Source organism: Phyllostomus hastatus, unplaced genomic scaffold, assembly GCF_019186645.2.
Source record: "Phyllostomus hastatus isolate PE091 unplaced genomic scaffold, TTU_PhHast_1.1 phas_contig_196, whole genome shotgun sequence".
Taxonomy (NCBI): domain Eukaryota; kingdom Metazoa; phylum Chordata; class Mammalia; order Chiroptera; family Phyllostomidae; genus Phyllostomus; species Phyllostomus hastatus.
The window spans coordinates 29,314,922-29,335,375 of NW_025333709.1; the positions used below are offsets into that span (position 1 = coordinate 29,314,922).

The window sequence follows — 20,454 nt, forward strand, 5'->3', positions numbered from 1 at the left end:
CAAATGTTTACTTTAAAACCTCCGAAGAACAGTTCCCACAGCATTATCACTTTAGCACATTGTTTACACTACAGGCCTCAGTGTCAGCATGAGATGGAAAGGATGAGACGGTTGTGCATCATTCTATATGAGAACAAAATACCTACAGAGTTATGACTGCTTTAAAGGATGCTCAGGGAAGATGAACGGAATTTATAGAGCTGTGCATTGAAAAAAGCAGCCATCACAAGTTGTGGGCTTTGGCTGAATTCAGCCTGAAAAGACTTTTTGAAAGCTCTGTGATAAGGGGGCTGTAACAGAGGGTGGTATTCAAGCATTAATAATCAAACCAGGATGGTCCCTCCCAGGAAGGTGGGCTCTAGGGTCAAAATACAGCCTGGGGGGTAAGGTGGATATAAAATAACCTTGGAACGATCTCCATGAACCTTTCCTTCCTAGTTTATAAAATGAAGATGATGCCATCACAGATATTTATTCTGGAAGCAAAGTGAGCTTACAGCTCTGAAAGCACTTTGGAAAGGAGAATGGGGTCCCTTATATAAAGGGGGTTTACTATTTTCTTGGGGCACCTTTCTTTTCACAAGTGGGAAGGAGAAGCCTGAGATAGGAATCAACTTTTAATCATCATTCATTTCATGGGCTGCGTAGGAACCTGACACCCAGCACACGTTGACAGTGCTGAACGCTACACCACAACACCTTCTCTCTTTCTCTTTGCCAAGTGGGACCCTTCCCCTTTTCCAAAATTCAGAATTCTTTTATGCAATTGACTCCACTCTACTCCATTGACATAACCTCTGTACCTTTATAGTTCCTGTGTGCTTTTTACATTGTTTCTCACATATGAGTATACCAGTTTAGGTTTAATACCCCTTAAAAGTGGTTATTATTACTATTATTATTATTAAGTACTTTATAAAACTCTGAGTGCTAGAGCAAGGTTTCTCAAAATCAGCACTGTTGACATTTTGGGTCATATAGTCTTTGGTTGTGGGGGCTGTCCTGCACATTGTAGGTTGTTTAGCAGCATAGTGGGTGTCTAGCCACTGGATGTCCATGGCAACTCCTTCTGTCCCCAGAGTATGACAACAAAAATGTCGAGTCATTGCCAAATGATCCCAGATAGGGCTGCAAAATCATCCCTGGTTGAGAACTGCCACATTGGATGGGTATAAACTAATATTATGAACACTGTAATTACTTTTATTTCTTCAGATCACCTAAGTTGATGCTCTGGACAGAGTAGGTACTCAATGAATATTCACTGAATAAATGAAAAAAGGAGAAAAGGACTTCACTGGTTCTAGATATAAGTGTCCCTACAGCATAAACCCTTTTATGATTAAGACTTTTATCATGTATTATATAATAAATACTTTCCTAGTTGACACAGATAGTACGCTGTTAGTATATGAGCATATTTTCAGTAATTATGTGTAGGTGCTAGAAATTATTTTCTTGCATACACACAAAGATCGTAACTAGCAATAGCTTTGTTCCTAGCACGCAAATTATGAACCTATTTATGATGGCTAGCATTGTGTTTATCTACCAGGCACAAGACAGAAAAAATGAATTCTAGGAAAATGCTGCATCATTTTTCGAGAATTATTATTAGGCCCTTTTTCAGAGAATTAATTCTACATGGAAAACATTACAACCAATAATCTAAAAAGACTTTGACAAGTAGAGGATCACAGACGAGTGTATGTAGCAAATTTCTATCATCTTTCAACCTAAGTTTTTAAAAATAAATGGATCATTAATCTTTTCCAAGATCAGAAGATTGCTAATGTCTCCTGATATTTGGAAAACCTATATTAAGTGGCATTTCAGCTTGAGCTATTAAGGACTACTGATATTAGTTTGCTTTTCAAGAACTAGTACTTTTCGACCGTCATTGTTAAAGAACACAGCTGCTGTTTTCATTTCCACATTTTCTCTGCAGATTCCGAGGTCCTCAGTCAACAGGCTGCAGTTTCCAAGTGACCACCAATAAAGTGCTCTTATCGCACGAGGGCAAATGCAGATGGAGGACTGAAGACTTGAGTGCCTTCTCTTTCAGATACAATCACTTGTCCCTCTGATGGCTTACAGCTATGCACCATCTTTTGGAGGGGATCCTAATTTAGCAGCAGACCTTTACAAATCACTATGCTAAAAAGAAATAAACTCCTTTTGACTATGATGTAGTAACTTGCAGTAGGTCAATGCCCTCACCACATGAAACCTGAAAAGCCAGATAAAACACAGGAAACATCTATTTGAAGGCATCTGATAGCTGATGTGACTGGTAGGTGGTGAGTGGCTAAGATCTCAGAGAGATGATAACCACACACACAGAAAAAAAATAGTCCAGTGTTGCACATGCCTCTTGTGGAACTTGCCAATTCTTGGCATGGTGCTAGAAACTGAAAATCTGGACATGGTTGCCTCTGAAAAGAGGCAGAGAAGCCAGTAGAGTTTTGGAAATCCCACAGGGGCCAAGAGACAAAAGTCAGTGTTTTGGTTCTGCCAAAGGAACTTGGCATTAAAGGGCCAAGTAAGCAGTGAGAAAGGAGACACAGACAAACAATCCAATTAAAAAATGGACAATGGACCTGAATAGACACTTCTCCAGGGATGACATACAGATGGCCCAGAGACATATGAAAAGATGCTCTGCATCACTAGCCATCAGAGAAATGCAAATTAAAACTACAATGAGATAGCACCTCACACCTGCCAGGATGGCCATCATTAGTAAATCTATAAACAATAAGTGCTGGCAAGGATGTGGAGAAAAGGAAACCCAGGTGCATTGTTGCTGGGAATGCAGACTGGTGCAGCCACTGTGGAAAACAGTATGGAATTTCTTCAAAAAATTAAATATGAAACTGCCTTTTGATCCAGCAATTCCACTGCTAGAATTATACCCTAAGAATCCCAAAACACCAATTCAAAAGAACTTATGCACTCCTATGTTCATAGAAGTGCTATTTATATTAGCCAAGTGCTGGAAACAGCCTAAGTGCCCATCAGTAGATAAGTGAATCCCAAAACTGTGGTATATTTACACAATAGAATACTATGCAGCAGAGAGAAAGAAGGAGCTCCTACCTTTTGCGACAGCACAGATGGAACTGGAGAATATTATGCTAAATGAAATAAGTCATTAGGTGGAGGATAAATACCATGTGATTTCACTTAAAAGAAGAATCTAATGAACAAAATAAACTAATGAGCAAAATAGAACCAGAGACATGGAGACATGGACCAGACTGAAAGTGACCAAAGAGGAGAGGAGAGGAGGATAATGGTGGAAAGAAAGAGAAGGGGCTCATTATAGAACATGTGTGAATGACCCATGGACATGGACAACAGGGCGGGGAATGACTGTGGGGGTGGGAGGTGGGCTGGGTGGAGGAGGGCAAAACAGGAAAAATTGGGACAATCATAATAAAAAGCAATAAAAATACATTAATTTAAAAAGAAAGAAAGAAAGGAGACACAGACAAGTGGCCAAATCCAGAAGGATTCCCCCTAAGGCATTTGCCACAAAGAGCAATAAGCTTAAAGAGGTCAACAGAAAACTTCTGCAAAGTAAAGTGGAAACACCAGCAATCCTATTGTTCTCTGAAGGAAAATATTAGAATTTGGGACTGCCCAAAGAGGTGCAGAATGCAGTAAAGATCTCAGTTTCTCAGTTGGGCCCATTGAAGAAGGACACCCTCAGAAAGGACACAAACCAGAGGGAGGTGGGCCCTTGTTAACATGCCTTATAAACACAGCAGAATCAGGTCAGTCTCTGATTGGATGAAGGTGATTGCACTCTGTGTGCCTACCCTTCAGGGGAGAATTTGATGCCACTACTGTCATCCAACAGCCTTTAGCTCCTTCAAGTTCTGCCTCACTGCCTCACCCAAGGCACACCTCTCCAGGAAGGACCATACCCAGTGACTGCCTGAGGTGGGGATTGACAGGCCTGCCCACCTTAACTAGAGGGTACCTTCTGAGAAATACATGTTAGGCGACTCTGTCCCTGCGTGAACATCACAGAGTGCACGTGCACAAACCTGCATAGTGCGGCCTCCTACACACCTGGGCTGTATGATATAAGCTATCGCCCGTAGGCTACCAGCCTGCACATCATACTACTGTACAAAACAACACAAGATTAAATCAAACACAAGAGCCAGGGATGCAAGCAAGAGACACCATATATGCAAGACGCAGGTAGCTGCTGCCACTGTAACTTGGCATTCAGTTTTGGAAGAGACATTTTTCACAAGTAGAAAGAGCACATTCTGAAATATGATTAAAAGTATAGTTTAAAAAATGCATAAAGTAGTAACACATAGTCATTTATTATCATTACCAAGTATTATGTGTTGTACATAATTATATGTGCTATTCTTTTACACAACAGGAAATGCAATAGGTTCATATACACCAGCATCACCACAAAACCATGTGTAATGCATGGTGCTATGAAGTTTTGACAGCTGCGATGTCACGAAGTGACAGGAATTTTTCACCTCAAGTATAACCTTTTGGGACCATTGTTGTATATGAGGCCAAAACATCATTGTGCAGTATAACACTGTAAATGCCCAGCTATCTTGGCCCAACATGGAACAGCTCTCCCAAGCCATGTACGCCCCAGAGTTCCCCATGGATTGAGCTGAGGCTTTAATGGGCCTGGATCTTATTTCAACATCTCCCTCTGCCGAGTCCTCCCTTCTCTCTCTTTCCTTTACCCAAAGTGCTGATACCTAATAAATACCCTGTGCAACCAACTTCATGTCAGTGACTGCTTCTGGGAAACCCAGCAGGTGACAGTCGCAGGAGTGGGCCAAGAGAGTAGGTGATAAGATGGGGTTCTTGATCTGGATCACTCACAGCTGGGATGGCAGTGAGGTAACCTCACTGATGTTTAAGTGGAGAGAGACATTCCCTGGCATGTGGCGTGGTCCAGTTTTTAAAACCCTCATTGGAGGTGAATTGGACTAGTATATCTATGGAAAGAAATGCACTGAATGGAGTCACTAATCAAGTGTCCGAGATGCACAGAGGAAAAGTAACTATAAGAACAATAGATTGGATGGCTTACTGCTAGGCATCAATGTCCTAGAAAAAGATAACTCAAAACTACAGGCAACTATAACTCATGTGTGAAAGCTGAAGGGCCTCTCTGGTAACTTAGAAAGAGGTTCTTACATAATGGAACAGTGGAATCTAGAAAGCTGAGGACCCGAAAAGATAAAAAATGTAGAGCCACTACCATTAAGACCTTCTATTCCATCATAGGCACTAATAAGAGGGAGAAAACGCAAGTCACAGAATGGGAAATCTTCACAGTACATATATCCCACAGATTATATATCCAGAACACACAAAGAACTCTAAATTGAGAACAAAGATAGACTACCCAATCAAAAAATGGGCAAAATATTTGAACAGACATTTTGAAAAAAGGGATATTTAAATAAAAATTTTTTGAAAATCAATCAATTTCATCAGGAAATGCAACTTAAAACCACAGTTTTGGCTAGGTATATCGGTTAGAGAGTCATCCTGATATGCCAAGGTTGTAGGTTCAATCCCCAGTCAGGACTCATACAAGAATCAACCAATGAATGCATAAGTAAGTGTAATAACAAAAACAAACCTACATTTCTCCCTCTCCCTCTTTCTCTCCTTTTTTTCCTCTCTCCAAAAATCAATAAGTAAAAAAATCAAATTCATGGATACAAATCTAATAATTATATATCATTTCTACATAGAAAATCATGAAATGTGTTTGAGAAAAATGAAGACTTTAATAAGGGAAGACATATTCTGTGTTTATGGACTAGAAAACTCAGCTTTTTAAAGATATTAGTTCTCCACTAATTGACTTATAGATTTTGTGCTGTTTCAACCAAAATCTCAAGAAGTTTTTCAGTATGTGTGTAGATTAATGAGTAAATTACAAAATACATGTGGAATTACAAAGGGATATTTCTTATTGAAAACATCAAAGTTGGGGGATTTGCTATTTCTAGATATTTTAAAAACCTCAGAGAGACACCACAATGCTCTTATCAGAATTGCCAAAAGGAAAACGCCAGACAATACCGAGTGTCAGGGAGGATTTGGAACCACTGCCATTTTCACACACAGCTCGTCGGAGTATAATAAATTGGTACAACCACTCCAAAAACTCCTTTGCCGAACAAATGCATAACCATGCTCAATCAAAAATGGGTCAAAATCATCACAGTGTCACTATTCATAATAGCTGGAGACAACTCAAATGTCCATCAACAAGAAAAATACATTGTGGTATAGTCTTATATTAGAATACTATACAACAATGAGAATGAATAAACCACAAGAAGAACATAATGAATCTCTTAAACACAATGTTGAGCAAAGACAGCTAGACACAAAAGGAGGACATACGGTATGATTTCACTGATATCAAGTGCAGAAGTAGGCAAAACTACTTAAGGTGCCAGAAGACAGGAAAGAGGTAATTTTGGGAGGGTGAGATGCCTGGGAAGGGGCTTGAGGGTGTTTCTGGGATGCTGTTAATATTCTATTTCTGCATCTGGATGCTGATTACATGAGTCTGGGCAACTTGTTCAATTTTTTGTACTATACACATTATTTGTATGCATCTTTGTATGAATAATATATAGGGCTGGCCAAAATGTTGATATTTTTTTCCCAAAAGATGGCTCTACTAGTGCTTAGTTGTCTTTAACTTCATTCAAAACAATTTTGTTAGATTGTATTGTGAGAGCTGTCATATCAGCATGCATTAAAAACATATCAAAACTGGTGAAATTTTGTGTAGCCATTTTAATATTGAATGTGGAAGAAAATACATAACATCTTTGGCATGCCTTATTATTTTAAGAAAGGTAAAAATGCAACTGAAACACAATGATTTGTGCAGTGTATGGAGAAGGTGCTGTGACTGATCCAACGTGTCAAAAGCAGTTTGTGAAGTTTCATGCCAGAGATTTCTCACTGGACAATGCCCCATGGCTGGGTAGACCAGTTGAAGTTGATAGTGATCAAATCGAGACATTAATTGAGAACAATAAACATTATACCACACAGGAGATAGCCGACATACTCAAAATATCCAAATAAAGTTACTGGTGAAAATGAGAAATGTATTTTTTATTCTATGGAAAAAATTAAAAGGACTTTTTTGGCCAACCCCATACTTCAATTAAAACACTTTAAAAAATGCAATGAAACACAGACACCTACATTGCTTTCCTTTTTCCTCCTCCGGTGAGAAGCAACTCCTGCCAGCATCGCTGCCTTCAGTTTGATTTCTAAACTGGGAGCAGTTGAGGAAGGTGGGCCAGGAGGCGTTCACCATCCCCAGGACCGGCTCACAGCCCTCTTTCGCAGCCTCACAGAACGACCAACAGGGCAGGGGCCTGTGACTAGAAGAAAAGAGAAAGGTGAAAAATTAATATTAATATTAATGTTTTTATAGACTACATTTTTTTCAGTTATATTTTGTATTATGTTGGCAACAAACAATTAGAAAATTAAGAAAACCATATCATTTGTCATAACATCCAAAGGCATTAAAGGTGTTTTGTAGAGGATACAGCTCACAAAAACACATGACCCCTCTTCACAGAAAAGTACAAAATATAAAAGAAATTAGTGACAGAAGTTAAGAAAGACTTAAATCGTCAGAGGGCTATACCAGGTTTGTGAACTGGGAGAGCATTACATAAATACAAACTGCCTCCTACATTTAACAACGGGTCAAACTCAAGCTCTGTCAAAAACCCGGCACTCTTGTTCTGTGGAGATTGAGTAAGCTTCTCCTAAAATTTGTATGGAAATGCTGAGAGCCCAGAGTAGCCATAGCCAGGAAACCTGCAACAGGCAGTGCCTGCAGTGTTCCCCACCCTGATGACGCCCGGGAGGGACCCTCGCCTGACGCAGTTACTCATGGTAGGGATTTACTCTGGTGATGGGACTGTGGGAAAGCAGCGTGCACAGACAGGGCAGGGAGCATGGGCACGTTTCCCTGGCCTCCCTGCGCAGGGTCACCGAGGGGGCTCCTTTCCAGCTGGACCCAGAGACACGCTGAGATGGCCCCTCCAGAGAAGGCCTGGAGTCTTGGGCTCCTGTGGTCTGACCCCAGCCCTGGTGCCTGCCACATATTCCTAAACTTTTGAAAGGTGGGCTGAGCAGGCTGTTACAGACTACTTTTTGAAAAAATAATGTAATTGAAGTTGGCCACCAGGGCCGCAATATTATCTTTGTTTATATTTACCATGTCAACAACTAAGATTTCTACATTTGGTCCTGTAACGAGAAGGTCAGCTACCCTAACACCATGTTCTAGAGGGAATACACTAGTTCTATAACATAACATAATGTCTAACTATCTACTGTAGAAGTGTTGCCTCCCCCCAAAATTTTTTTTTGGATTTCCCATACTAAAGTAAATCTGTCCACCAAAACAGAGCTCCACTTGATATCAACAGGAGTAAATTAACATGAAAATGAAGGCCCCCCAAAATTGGAAAGGCAGAAGTAGGTCACAAAATAGGTTAATCTCATTTCTTTTTCTTCCCTTTGAGAATTTCAAAATATCTCTGAGAGGCAGACAAGAAGAAAGTTGTTCTTTAACTTCCATGGCCTCCCTGGAAAAGAAACATAAAGACAAGGAGCAACTCAGTTATCAATATTTATGTGGAGAGCAGGAGCTGAAGCCACATTTAGAGCATGCGCAGTAGAGCAATGGTGTAGGCGTGTGAAGCAGCGGAGCGCTTTCTCTCCTGTGGTGGAATGTGCAAGGGCGTCTCTAAGTGACTTGCTCTCTGGATGTGTGGTCCTTGGTGTGACATCTTCTGCTTTCATGCTTTTTTTTTTTTTTTTTGGTTACAAAATCATGTTGATTTTGCACAATTTCTTGTAAACATGTTTTTCTTCATTTGGATACACACATGTTGTTTTCCTCAGTCCTGATAGGCACACGTTGTATCCATTCGCTCTGATAGGCACATGTTTATGTCAGTTCTGATAGGAACATTTTGTTTTGTGCAACCTGAATACGTACATGTGGTTTATGTCGCTCTACTGCGCATGCTCTGAGAGGGTGGCGTTACCCTTCAGATCAGCACGTATTGTCCGCCACGCAGTATTGTGCGGGCTGAGTGGCTAAATCATTCCCCACCCCCGAATCGTTGCTCTACTGTGCATGCTCTAAACTAGGCTTCAGATCCTGCTCTCCGCATTTATCTACAGTTAAAAACAGTGTGTTTATCTACGGTTTATGAACAGGCATTATCTTTTCAGATTTCTATTTTATCTTCTGCAAAATAGAGAAATACGAAAACTATCTAGAGCTTATCTTTATTCACCTGACCTGCAATCAAACACTCCTGGTTCCACAGCTCTGTGTCTATGGACTATGATGCTACAATGTCCAAGCCATGGGCTTGTTCTCTTCCAGACCCAGGGGGCTTTTTCTACTTTGCAGCTATAGACTGCATCTCTCTCCCTGGCTGGTGAGCAAGCTGGCAAAGGCATTTCATATGGTTTTGAGAAGACTGGGAAAGAAAATATATAAAGCAAAGCACACACTCCACAAATGTAGGGGACTAAATTTCAGAGCCACACAACAATAGACCTGTAAGAAATCTTACACACCTCATTCAAATCCTTCATTTTAGACAGGATCTGATTCTGGGATCGACTGAAAGTCACACAGCTCTTTAATGGCAGAAGTGGGAGGAGAATGCATTTGTTGTAGCTTTTAGTCTACAGTCTATCTACTTTCCTATATTGTCTATTCTCATATAAGAACCTAATAATTGGGCTTTAGAAGTTCCATGATCAAACAAGCACATTTACGATATCCCACTCATATTTCTATGAATTACTGAAACATAATTACATGCACAAGCCACTGAATTAAAATAAAACTGAGAGTCCTGTGAAAGAATTTTGGGAGAGAGATCTTATTATACATAAAAACATGGAAAGGGCTACTCAGCAATTACATTCAGATACAAGTGCTTTTGACCGTCCTCTCAGAAGTTTGTGTTAAAGCTGAGCATCTTTTATTAGAGTCCTGATATTCACATAGTTATCTACCTATATTAATATGTAACTAAATTTGTTACTGAAGATGTGGAATGAGAGATTTTGCATTTGAAAGATTAGATTTAAGGCATAAAATATGAACCAGTCCAGACAAGTATCTTGGTGTAAAAAGAACATCTAACTGCCATTAAAAATATATTAGATATTTATAGGACTAAGAAATTATCATTTAAATAACATTCTCTATCTTATTCCAGAGAAGTTAGAGACTGTACTTTGTCAAATATAACCTAGGTACATGGCTGAAGAAGGCGGAAAACATAGAATTACTGTGCAATTGCTTACACTTTGCTAGACTCTGTTCTGAGTGCTTCTTGTGTATTAACCCATTCATTTCTCACTACAGTCCCAGTGATAAGTACTAGTACTATCATCCCTGATACTCAAATAAGGAAACTGAAGCACATGAAAAATAAGAGACCTGTCCAAGGTCACTGAGGGAGTGAGTGTCAGAGCCAGGATTCAAACCCAGGCAGACTGACCCAAGAGCCCATTCTATTAACTACTCTCTTACATGTCAGTCCTCACTTTAGGAAGGTTGTTCCAAAAGCCTAACTCCGGGGTAGTTAAGAACTTGACAGGCACTTTCCAAGGGGACCAACCATGTATACAGAGGTTGGGTTCTCCCTTCATTCTGCCAAGTCCTAGTTAACCCACGATGATCAGTATTGCCAAAGGGGTTAAAGAACACAAAGGAAGGTTAAGTTATTTGTTTTTTTCCTTCCAGGTGTGAGACAGCCCACAGGAAAGCTACAAGACAAGCCAGACTTGGCTTTGGCATGTTTTCTTTGCCTTGGGGTCCCTGACCCGGGTCCCAGTCTCTGACACTGTCCTGACCACTCCCACTCTAGCACCCCACATGTAAAGCCACCTCCACCAGAGCAATGCTTGCTCTTAAACATTTTCTTCCTTTCCTACAATCAAAACTACATTTGCCAAGTGAGCAGATCACAATTAGGCTTTCAAAGAAAAAAGATGAAAATAACACAGAGTAATTTATAATTATAGATGGACATTTCACCCTCCCCAAAAGGTTGGCATCATTAGAAGATTTGCTGGAGCAAAGGAATCTCTGATTAATGGACTTTCAGATGCCACTTACAGGGGAAAGAGTCCACCCAACATCATGGGGTGGGGAAGATCACTGTGAAGCTAACACTTGAGGTCCACCTCTCCCCAGTGGATCCTCGACATTTCCTCACTTTGAACCCACATATTTTTGGGATTACTGCACATTTTCTCCAGGATCTTCTAGAGTAAGGGCAATGAAGTTTCATGCAGGGGCCCAGAAGACTGTTTTCATGTTCTAAAGCCACATCTTTACTCAGAAGCTGACATTCTCATCGACCTTTACTGTGATCATTTTCTGCAGGAAAGGGAGTCCGCCACCCTAAAACTTTCATGGGGCCACCCCTCACTGTCTGACCTGGTGCCAACAATTCACTCACACCAAGACTCCGTTTCCCCATTTGAAAAGTGAGGGGTTTGGAAGCGCTGAATTTACATGGTCCTTTTACCACTAACATTTTGTAAATCAAAATGTATTCTTTAACACAATGCTTCTCAGAGGAACAGTGATAATCCCACCAGCTTTGCTAAATTTCAGAAGGTAACAGACATTTTTTTCTCAAGATTTGTTTTGGGAATATATAGAGACATTAAAATACCATTAGGCCTTTCATTCTAAAAATAGGTTCTAAGAAAAATGTCTAGAAGTGTTTCTAAATAGCTCTCTTAAGAGGTGTAACCAACGGAGACCCATAAGCTTTAAATGGCTGGACGTGGACATGTGAAATAGTGACAGAATATTAATAACTAGCAGCCCTCTCAAACAGTGAGCCAAATGAGAAGCCATTTGTTCTTGCTTTGCATGAAATTCAGCAGCACTGCCTATGAGGGGTGGAAGTGTTGTGCTTTCATCACATGGAGCAGTGTGGTGAGAAAGACCACACTATTTTGGAATGTAAGTGTCTCTCTCCAAGCAACCAGCAGACTGACGTCTGAAGACAGTGCTGAGCACAGGGCAGGGGTCAGGTCTGGCACTCAGAAGGCTATTTTAGAAATGGTGATTATTTTCAATTGATGTGTGAAGTGCGCTTGGTGTCATGCAAAAGTCCCTGACACATTTCAACTAAAGTTTAAGCAGAAAACAAATACACAAGTAATCATACTACATAGTGATAGTGAGCTTCTTAGTGTATTTCCACTAGGAAGGATGTTCTCAAATGATTTATCTGCAATAAACTTGAAGATTTTTGCCTACACATTTTAAAGCAAATTTATCTAACAATTTTTTTTAAATTTACAAAAAAAACTAAATTTTTTCATTATTGTGCACCTGGAACCACATGTCTCCATACCCCCAAAACTTTATAGACTTTATCTACAAAAAAAAAAGTTCTGATAAGACCCAACATCAAAATTACTGAACAAGCTACAGCTACAAAATAGGCTGATACAAGTATGAATTTTTAAGTTTTATAAATCACTTTTTCTAACTCTCTAACTACTTTTTGCCCTACAGAAGAGTTACAAAACTAGCACATAAAGTTTCCATGTATGTTGCATCCAGGCTCCCTCAAGGTTAACTTAACACCTTACGCAACTATAGTATGTTATCAGAATCAGGAAATTAACATTGGTATAAATCTTTAACTAACTTAAGGACCTTATTCAAATACCCCTCAGTTGTCCATTCAGGATCCCACATCACAACTTAAAAAGTTGTCACTTTTTATTTTTGGCAAATAAACTAATCTTTAAATATAATAGAAGAACTTACAATTTAAAACTCTTTTTCCATGAAAAAAAAGAGAGTCTTTGTGGCAGGCAGACTCGAAGCTCGTCCCAATGATCCCTGCCTTCCCATATTCAGGCCCCGTGTAAGCCCCTCCCTTTGAGGGTGGACTCACCTAGTGACTTGTTTCGGACCCTTAGATGGTAATGAGATGGCACTTCCATCATAAATAAGAGTGTGACTTGTCTATTGCTAACTTTCCTTCTGTAGGGGATGACATGATCTGTACATTCATCCAGTGGTATGCTGGTAAACCGGCTTCCCCCAAACAAAACAATCACTTGTAGCACTTGCCAGATTGCTACATAACAAAGACTTTAGAGCAGCCTCTGGACAACAGCCAACTAGAAACTGAGGCCTTCTGTCCACTAGCCCTTGAGGAACTGAAATCCTTCCAACAATCACACAAGCTTAAAATCGGAACCTTCCCCAGTCAAGCCTTCAAATAAGACCCTAACCCTGGCCAACGCCTTGATTGTACCCATATGGCAGACCCTGAAGCAGAGGACCCAGGCAAGTCACTGCCAGATTCGAGATCCACAGACTATGCAATCTGTTAGGAGTGTTTACACCATAGCAATCAGCAAATGCTACAAAAGATAGTGTTGTTTTATTTTTCAGGAAGCCAGCTTAGCAGAACAGTCCTGGAGGAATGCCTAAATCATGTCCTCTGCTACAGAAAGCTGTTTTTGTTGTATCTCCACTGAAAGGGAAATTACTGTCTTGCACTCGAACCAGATCAAGACATTATGTCACCACTAACTCATGGTCTCCAAGCACCACCACAGCCACCACTCCGTGGACATGCACGATTGTGTTGGTGGCAACACCATCTACCCAAGCCCTCAAGTCCTCGCCCTCAACCTCAACATGTGTGTGTAATAAATCATGAAGTAGGGCTAATTTTACTTCCTCAAACTTCCTCAAATCCATTTTTTCTCTCCCCATTTTATGTTCTAGTAAAATTAAACTAGCTGGAGTTTCCTTAAGAAATGATAAATCTAGGCTGCTACTCTACCTGAAATGCCTTCTTTTTCTACCTTATCCACATGGTAAACGTGCATTCATTCCCTAAAACCCAACTCAGCTGCTACTTCCTCCTTGGAAGTAGCCTTTTCTAATAATGTCAGATGAAAAGAGTTCTTCCGTCCTCGCTGTATTACCCCCACACCTTGTAAACGGATCACATTGTACAGCCACTAAATTGTTTTCATGTCTAGATCCCTGCTATGCTGAGTCTCTTGAAGGCAGAACTGTGTGTTACTCATCTCTTCATCCCCTGCATCAAACTATGTGCCTGGCACGTTGTGGGTGCTAATAAGTGTTTGATAAGAGAATAAATAGATAACTTTCCTAATATCCTTGTTCAATGAGCTGAAGTCAGAAGCTAAGAGGGAGAGGAGCTACCTCCCCAGCTCTAAATGTGCCTGGCAAGACCCTCCACCCCTCCCCTATGTCTGCTCTCCAACACTCACGCCTTGCCACCAGCATCTGCCTGCTTGCAGAGCTGACTGTGTCAGGCCCTCTCTCCCACTTATGTCAGTTAGCACAGGACATTCAGAATATCTGGGTCTTCCTCACCTTTGATATCCTTATATCCTGATGTCATCTTCTCAGTGAAGTTTTCTTTAGCAACACTTGGCTTAAAATTGCCTACCCCCATGCTCCCAAAGCTTCCTTGCTGGATATTTTCTGTTGCACTTAATCACTATCTGATACGCATTTACTTATTTATTGTCTATTTATTTGCTTATTGACAATCTCCTTCCAATATCATGTAAGCTCCATGAGGTCAAGGATTCTCATGTATTTTGATTGCTGCTTTATCCCTACTATGTATGGTCAGCACTCCATAATATATTGGAGAAATGAATGAATCACATTCAAAGGATAATGTGGTGGCCTGCTTGGAATAAAGCTTCTAGTAGCACAGCTGGGAGCAGGGCCATCACTACCAACTCAGTGGGCCACATGAGAGCTCATGCCATCCCTGCTGACCTGGTCCCCTCCCCTTCAGGCCAGCAAATTCTACACATGCTGTTTAGTCTTGAAATAATTCCCACGTATAAAGAAAATGTCAGTAAAATTGCTAATGGATGAAAACCCTGCATTTAAATGTCTCACTTAAAAGCCAAGAGCAGGGTGTCACCCTTACAATAGAAAAAGTTGAGGAAATACCAACAGATAAACGCAGCTTAAATTAAGATGGGTGTGAATATTGTAAAACCACACAAACATCCCTGAAAGAGAATATAAAATTCTATCCTTCTAACCAACATGAACCTGATTCTCATTAATACTTGGCACCCTTACCAGGGCCCATGGAACAGAGGATTGACAAATCAGCAAAGCAACGTGCAATTGTTAAATTGTTTCCGCAGATGTTTTGATTTTTGCACATCATGAAATGACACCTTCAATACAGATCTCTGAATGAATTGAATCACAAACATTAAATCTAAGTTCCAGCCACCTCCACATGATACCGAGCAACTGCCGAGGAGAAAAGTCAACAAACGACCCCACTGAGGTGGATGAAATGCAGGTGCTGCAGACACCGTCAGGGACATGACAAGGCGTTTCCAGAAAGACGCGGCTGTCGTGGCCTGACCCTGTTGCTTTACATCTTTGTAAAATAAAAATTAACACGAGTTATCTGACACTATATTACTCACACTTGGAGCCTTTTTGGCTCATAAAATGGAACCATACTTACCATTGCTAGTGTATATATAATGCCAACAAGCACACCAGGTCACCCGTGTTGCCTGAGAGTGAAAAGGAACCATGACACAACTGCCACCTCGACAGCCAGGTGGCCAGTGCTGGTGTGGCGGAAGGACTGCCATGTCCAGGGCGGCAGGTGAGATCAGGGGAGTAAGTGGCAAATGACTTTCAGAATATTTAGTTGGTAATAGCAACGAGCCCTATCTTTTCCCTTTGCCAACTGATGTATATCTTCTTTTTTCAATTATGATTATAAAAAATTTTAATTCTGTCATGTTTCCATTTATTCCCAAATATGACATAACAGAGTTCTTGGGACACAGATAAAACCTTTAGTAAAATAACTTAGCAGTATGTAATTATTCTCCATTTAGGAAAAAAATAATAAAATAAGTTTATGTTGACTTTATATAATTTCTGAATTCTTCAAAAAACATGTTTTAAATCAAGTTATATTTTCCAATTAGCTTTTCAGATGATTTCAGGGTTGCATTTACATGGGAGATTGGTACATACTGTCGTATAAAAATAACATGTTCAAGAACACAGTAAGCCTTCCAAACTTACATTATAGGCAGATAATTGTGTTACTTTTTTTACTAAAACAGTCTCAGTAAAATTCAACTCAGAAATAGTGGGGTGATGTAATAACGTGCAGTACTAGAAATTGTGAGTATAAATTGAATGGTGAGGGAGATGCTTTACAATTCTCGTACAGCAAACACTTTTTAAAAATTTCACTCAAATAACCACGTTGAAGCTCATCTTGATTATTCCGCTAGAGGCCATCTCAGGATTATGGCCCTCTTTGGTAACATGTTGGAGTCGGAGCAGGAAAGCTATATCAATTGTGTGTTTGAAAAGACAAGAAACTTTTATGGTAACTTTGAACAATGAGACCTGGAGTGCAGGGTCGTTTTTCCAGGAAACTCTGCTGCTTTTACAAGGACATCTAGGGCATGTGTAAGAAATGGAAAAAAATGGTGCCTTCCAGAAAGAAGATTTTAACTACCTCTTGTTTCTTTTAACATTTTTTTTCTTCTTCCTTAATGGGTGAAACAAAAAAAAAAAATACGCCCAGAACTTTTATTTACCTTTCAGGATTTTAGCAAAAGCTTAAAAGATAAACCTAAGGTGAATGGAAGATAGCAACCTGGCAGAGTTCCAATCCTGATTCCTCATCACAGTTTTAGAATCAAATCTTATTGAGGTAATTGTGAGAAGCAGGGCAACAAGGGACAGGTGTTGATACATCATACAATCTATTTTTCCACCACAAATGGTTTAACTCTGAGCACAAGCCAAGGCACCCAAGACATGCAAGTGTTCAAAGCAGATAATTTAGCTCCTTTCCAAGGTGATACACTAAATATTTGCTTCACATTTATTAGGAGAGAGCTTGAGAGTCAAATGGAGAGAAAGAGGCTTTGGGTGGCAGGGTCCCAATTCACACACCCCACATGGCACAACAGAAGTCCTACCATTCCTTCAGCCCGTCCTCTCGGAAGGCAGCTGGGTAACCACCATCTGTTGTTACTAGATAGTCTCCATGGGGTGTCAACACAACCCAGCACAAAGTCCCCACTAGATTCTCTCATTATTATTTCCAATGCAAATATAAATACCCTTGGGAAAAGCTATGGAAAATTTAATCTTTTTTTCGTAAGTTTTTAGAACTCCTTCAATCAAGTGTCATGGGCCACTATGCATGAAGCTGCTCCTAATTCAACAGAAAACTAATTTACAAAAAAGAGCTGGATTCCTTGTGAAATGTCTCCAGTAAGTCGGTTTAAATACCATCTGATGGGAACTTACTGTGGTGATGACGACTCATCCTTTCCTGAGACAATTCTGTATATGGACAAATTTATTATTCATAAAGCTCTTACTTCAGTTAAGTCAGAATTTTTTCATCTGTGGCTTTCAATCATTGGTTCTATCTTTGCCCTGTGGAAGCATATAGAAAAAGTATATGGCCCCCTCTTCCAGGCCACACCCAGAAATATCTGAGGATGACCACACAGCCTACCGGGCTTTGCCCCTCTAGGTCCTCAACTGTTCTTCACATGAACAGATTTCAAACACGATTTTGGTTGTTAGTACCTTGACATTTAATACATGTTTGTGTCTGCTCTTCATCTATACCTTACATCTAAGGTTTCTGACTATCGTTAACCTAAAGTGTTCTTAACTGAGTGTGTAGTAGTCAACACTAAAAAGAAAGCGCTGAGCCCCCAGGCCAATCCTCAGGAACCACTCAGTGCTTCCTTATCTATTAGGTCCACAATTTTGACAGCTTGAGAAGAGCAAGTTACTATATTTTAGCTGGTTGTTCTGCCAACTGAAGCTCATTCAGAGAGAAGCTAAATTATTTCTGGGAATGTCATCCAACTCACTTTAAAATCGTAATTTGTTTTATATGAATAAAATTTGATTTATACATGAACTTTCAGGAACATATCAATTATATTAAGCAATGTACAACTATAGTCAACATACTTTAAACTCCCATTTACCTAAACATTTAGAGGGGCTCCTTAAATGAAGGTTATTTATTTATTCATCCATTCCTAAAAATACTTATTAAGCACCTACTATGCGGTAGGCACTGTTCCAAACACTGGGTATACAATGATGTACAAAGTCAAGTTTCCTGCCACGTGGCCTTTATAAAATAAGATAGATGACCTACCGACAAGCAAAAAGAGATACAGCCAGGCTGCAATGAAAGATAACAAGAGAATGATAGAAGGTGGTCAGAGCAGGTTTCTCTGCAGAGATGTCTTTTGAGCAGAGGGCTTAGAGTGAGGGGATAGATCCTTAAAGAGGAAGGGAAAAACATGGCAATTAAAACGAGGAAGAAGATGACATTTTTGAGAAATATTTAGAAAGATCAGTGCAGCTGGGTCAGGGTTGGTGATACTAGCGGAGCTGGGAAGGCTTCCAAACCATGGCCAGGAGTTTATCTTATAATCTCAGTCTAATGGAAAGCCCCAGAAAGAGGAGTAGGGGCATGACATCATCTAATTTGTGTTTTTAAATTATCACTTTGAGAGCTAACTAGAAAATTAATTAGAAGGTGGGAAGAGTGAGATAAATATATAAATCTTACACCTTTGAAAGAGGTGATGAGGTTTATACGATCCCAGAAACTCACATACCTCCTTTGAGTACTATATCAATAACAGTACTTACGATTCATGGAGAAGTTACTTTGTGTCAGATAGTGTAGACCATGTGTGAGCACTTCATGTAAATCATTCTTTAATATACACAAACAAACTCTATGAAGTGGATATTATCAGTATCATTACTGAAATAAGGACACTGAGGGTCGGCACTGCTAACTAAAGTTCCCGGGGTCTTAAAACTGACAACTGGCAGAGCTGTAGTTTGAATCAGGTTTCATCCGCCCCCAATTTTTCAAGTATATTCTCTGCAGTTGCTAGATAAATTTCTAATCTCCAGTGAACATACTTATTGGGGTAAAGGTACAGTGCTTTTGAAAAGGATCATTTGAACAAATGCATTTGATCCTCCTCACAATTCTATATGAAGTGAGTACAGTACAGAGATATAGTCTCTAATCTCTAGTCCTCTAGCTATATACATTTCTTTATTTATTTCCCCAAGTATTAAGAATTTCTGTTAAGGAGCCTGTGGCAAAGCAACACTCCAAAGGGGAAAATCAATAGCAAAACATGTCAAGTGTTTAATGTTAAGGCCTCATTTCATGAGCAGAATTTCTCTGAAAAGTATTAGATGTGAGTAGAGTGATGACAATCGGCATGGTCTCCTGGGTGTCTTCTAGAAGCAAGGCCAAGGCTGGACCTTCCAGGCCAAAGTAACCCTTCCCAAGCTCTGATAAAGTTACAGGCCTGTTATTCAACAAGCTGGGAAAGGGTGATAGTTACACATCAGAGGCATGGGGGTGCAATACCTGCTTCATCTTTCAAATGCAGAGGCCTTCAGTGTACCATGCCTATTAAGTCACCTAGAAACTTTTGTTATCCTCTTGGCCCAGGAATTATAAATTTCTCTCTAGCTGCTTGCTGATATTTCTAAGCTATTGCTTCTAACCCATGTATTTTTAGGGTTACCCAAATGGTTTATCAGCTATATCTTGATATCTTGAGATACATTTCACTGATTCTATGTAAATTATACTCTACTTTATACTACATGATACACACATTTATTAAATGCAACCTAAAGTACACTGTCAAAGTTCATTGTTATATAGTGTAATTTTAATGAGTATCTGAGGTCTCAAAGGACTCCAGTTAAAAACAATAGCATTTATACATTGCACTATATCTTTTTAAGTTAAATTTTAAATGTTATTAAATAACTATTTTCTCTTTAATGAACTATAAGCAGTCCTCCATTATGTGAATAGCAGAGAAAAATAAGAATATACATAATAGTGTAATATAAGGAAAATACATTTTACTTTAAAATTATTTTCTGGATCCAAGATGGCAGAGGAGTAAGTGGAAGCTACACTAACCTCCTGCCAGGACTGATTTGGAATTACAACTAAACTGTAGGGAAATCATCCTGAGTTACCAACTGAACACTAGCTGGAGAGAAGCCTTATAACCAAGGACAGACAAAAGAAACCACTTCATCATAACAAGACTGGTAGGGACTGCAGAAGAGGTGTGAGAGGGTAGCTGGGCTCCCATGGGTCGCAGCTGAAGTTCCAGAGGGATATTTCAGCAGCTGGGAGGTTCCCCCTGAGAGTGTGGGGTCTAAACCATAGCCTATAGCTCCAGAGCCATAAAGGAACTCGGATAACATACAACTGT

General features: G+C 39.9%; 1 protein-coding gene across 3 annotated transcripts in view; it reads right to left on the minus strand.

Moving 5' to 3' along the window:
- Positions 1-20,454, minus strand: part of CORIN (corin, serine peptidase) — a 185,011-nt gene that overhangs the window by 100,721 nt on the left and 63,836 nt on the right. For all 3 annotated transcript variants that reach the window (XM_045834548.1, XM_045834545.1, XM_045834546.1), the window contains exon 5: positions 7,249-7,430. In XM_045834548.1, coding sequence (XP_045690504.1) covers positions 7,249-7,430 — 182 coding nt within the window. The remainder of the gene's footprint in view (positions 1-7,248; positions 7,431-20,454) is intronic.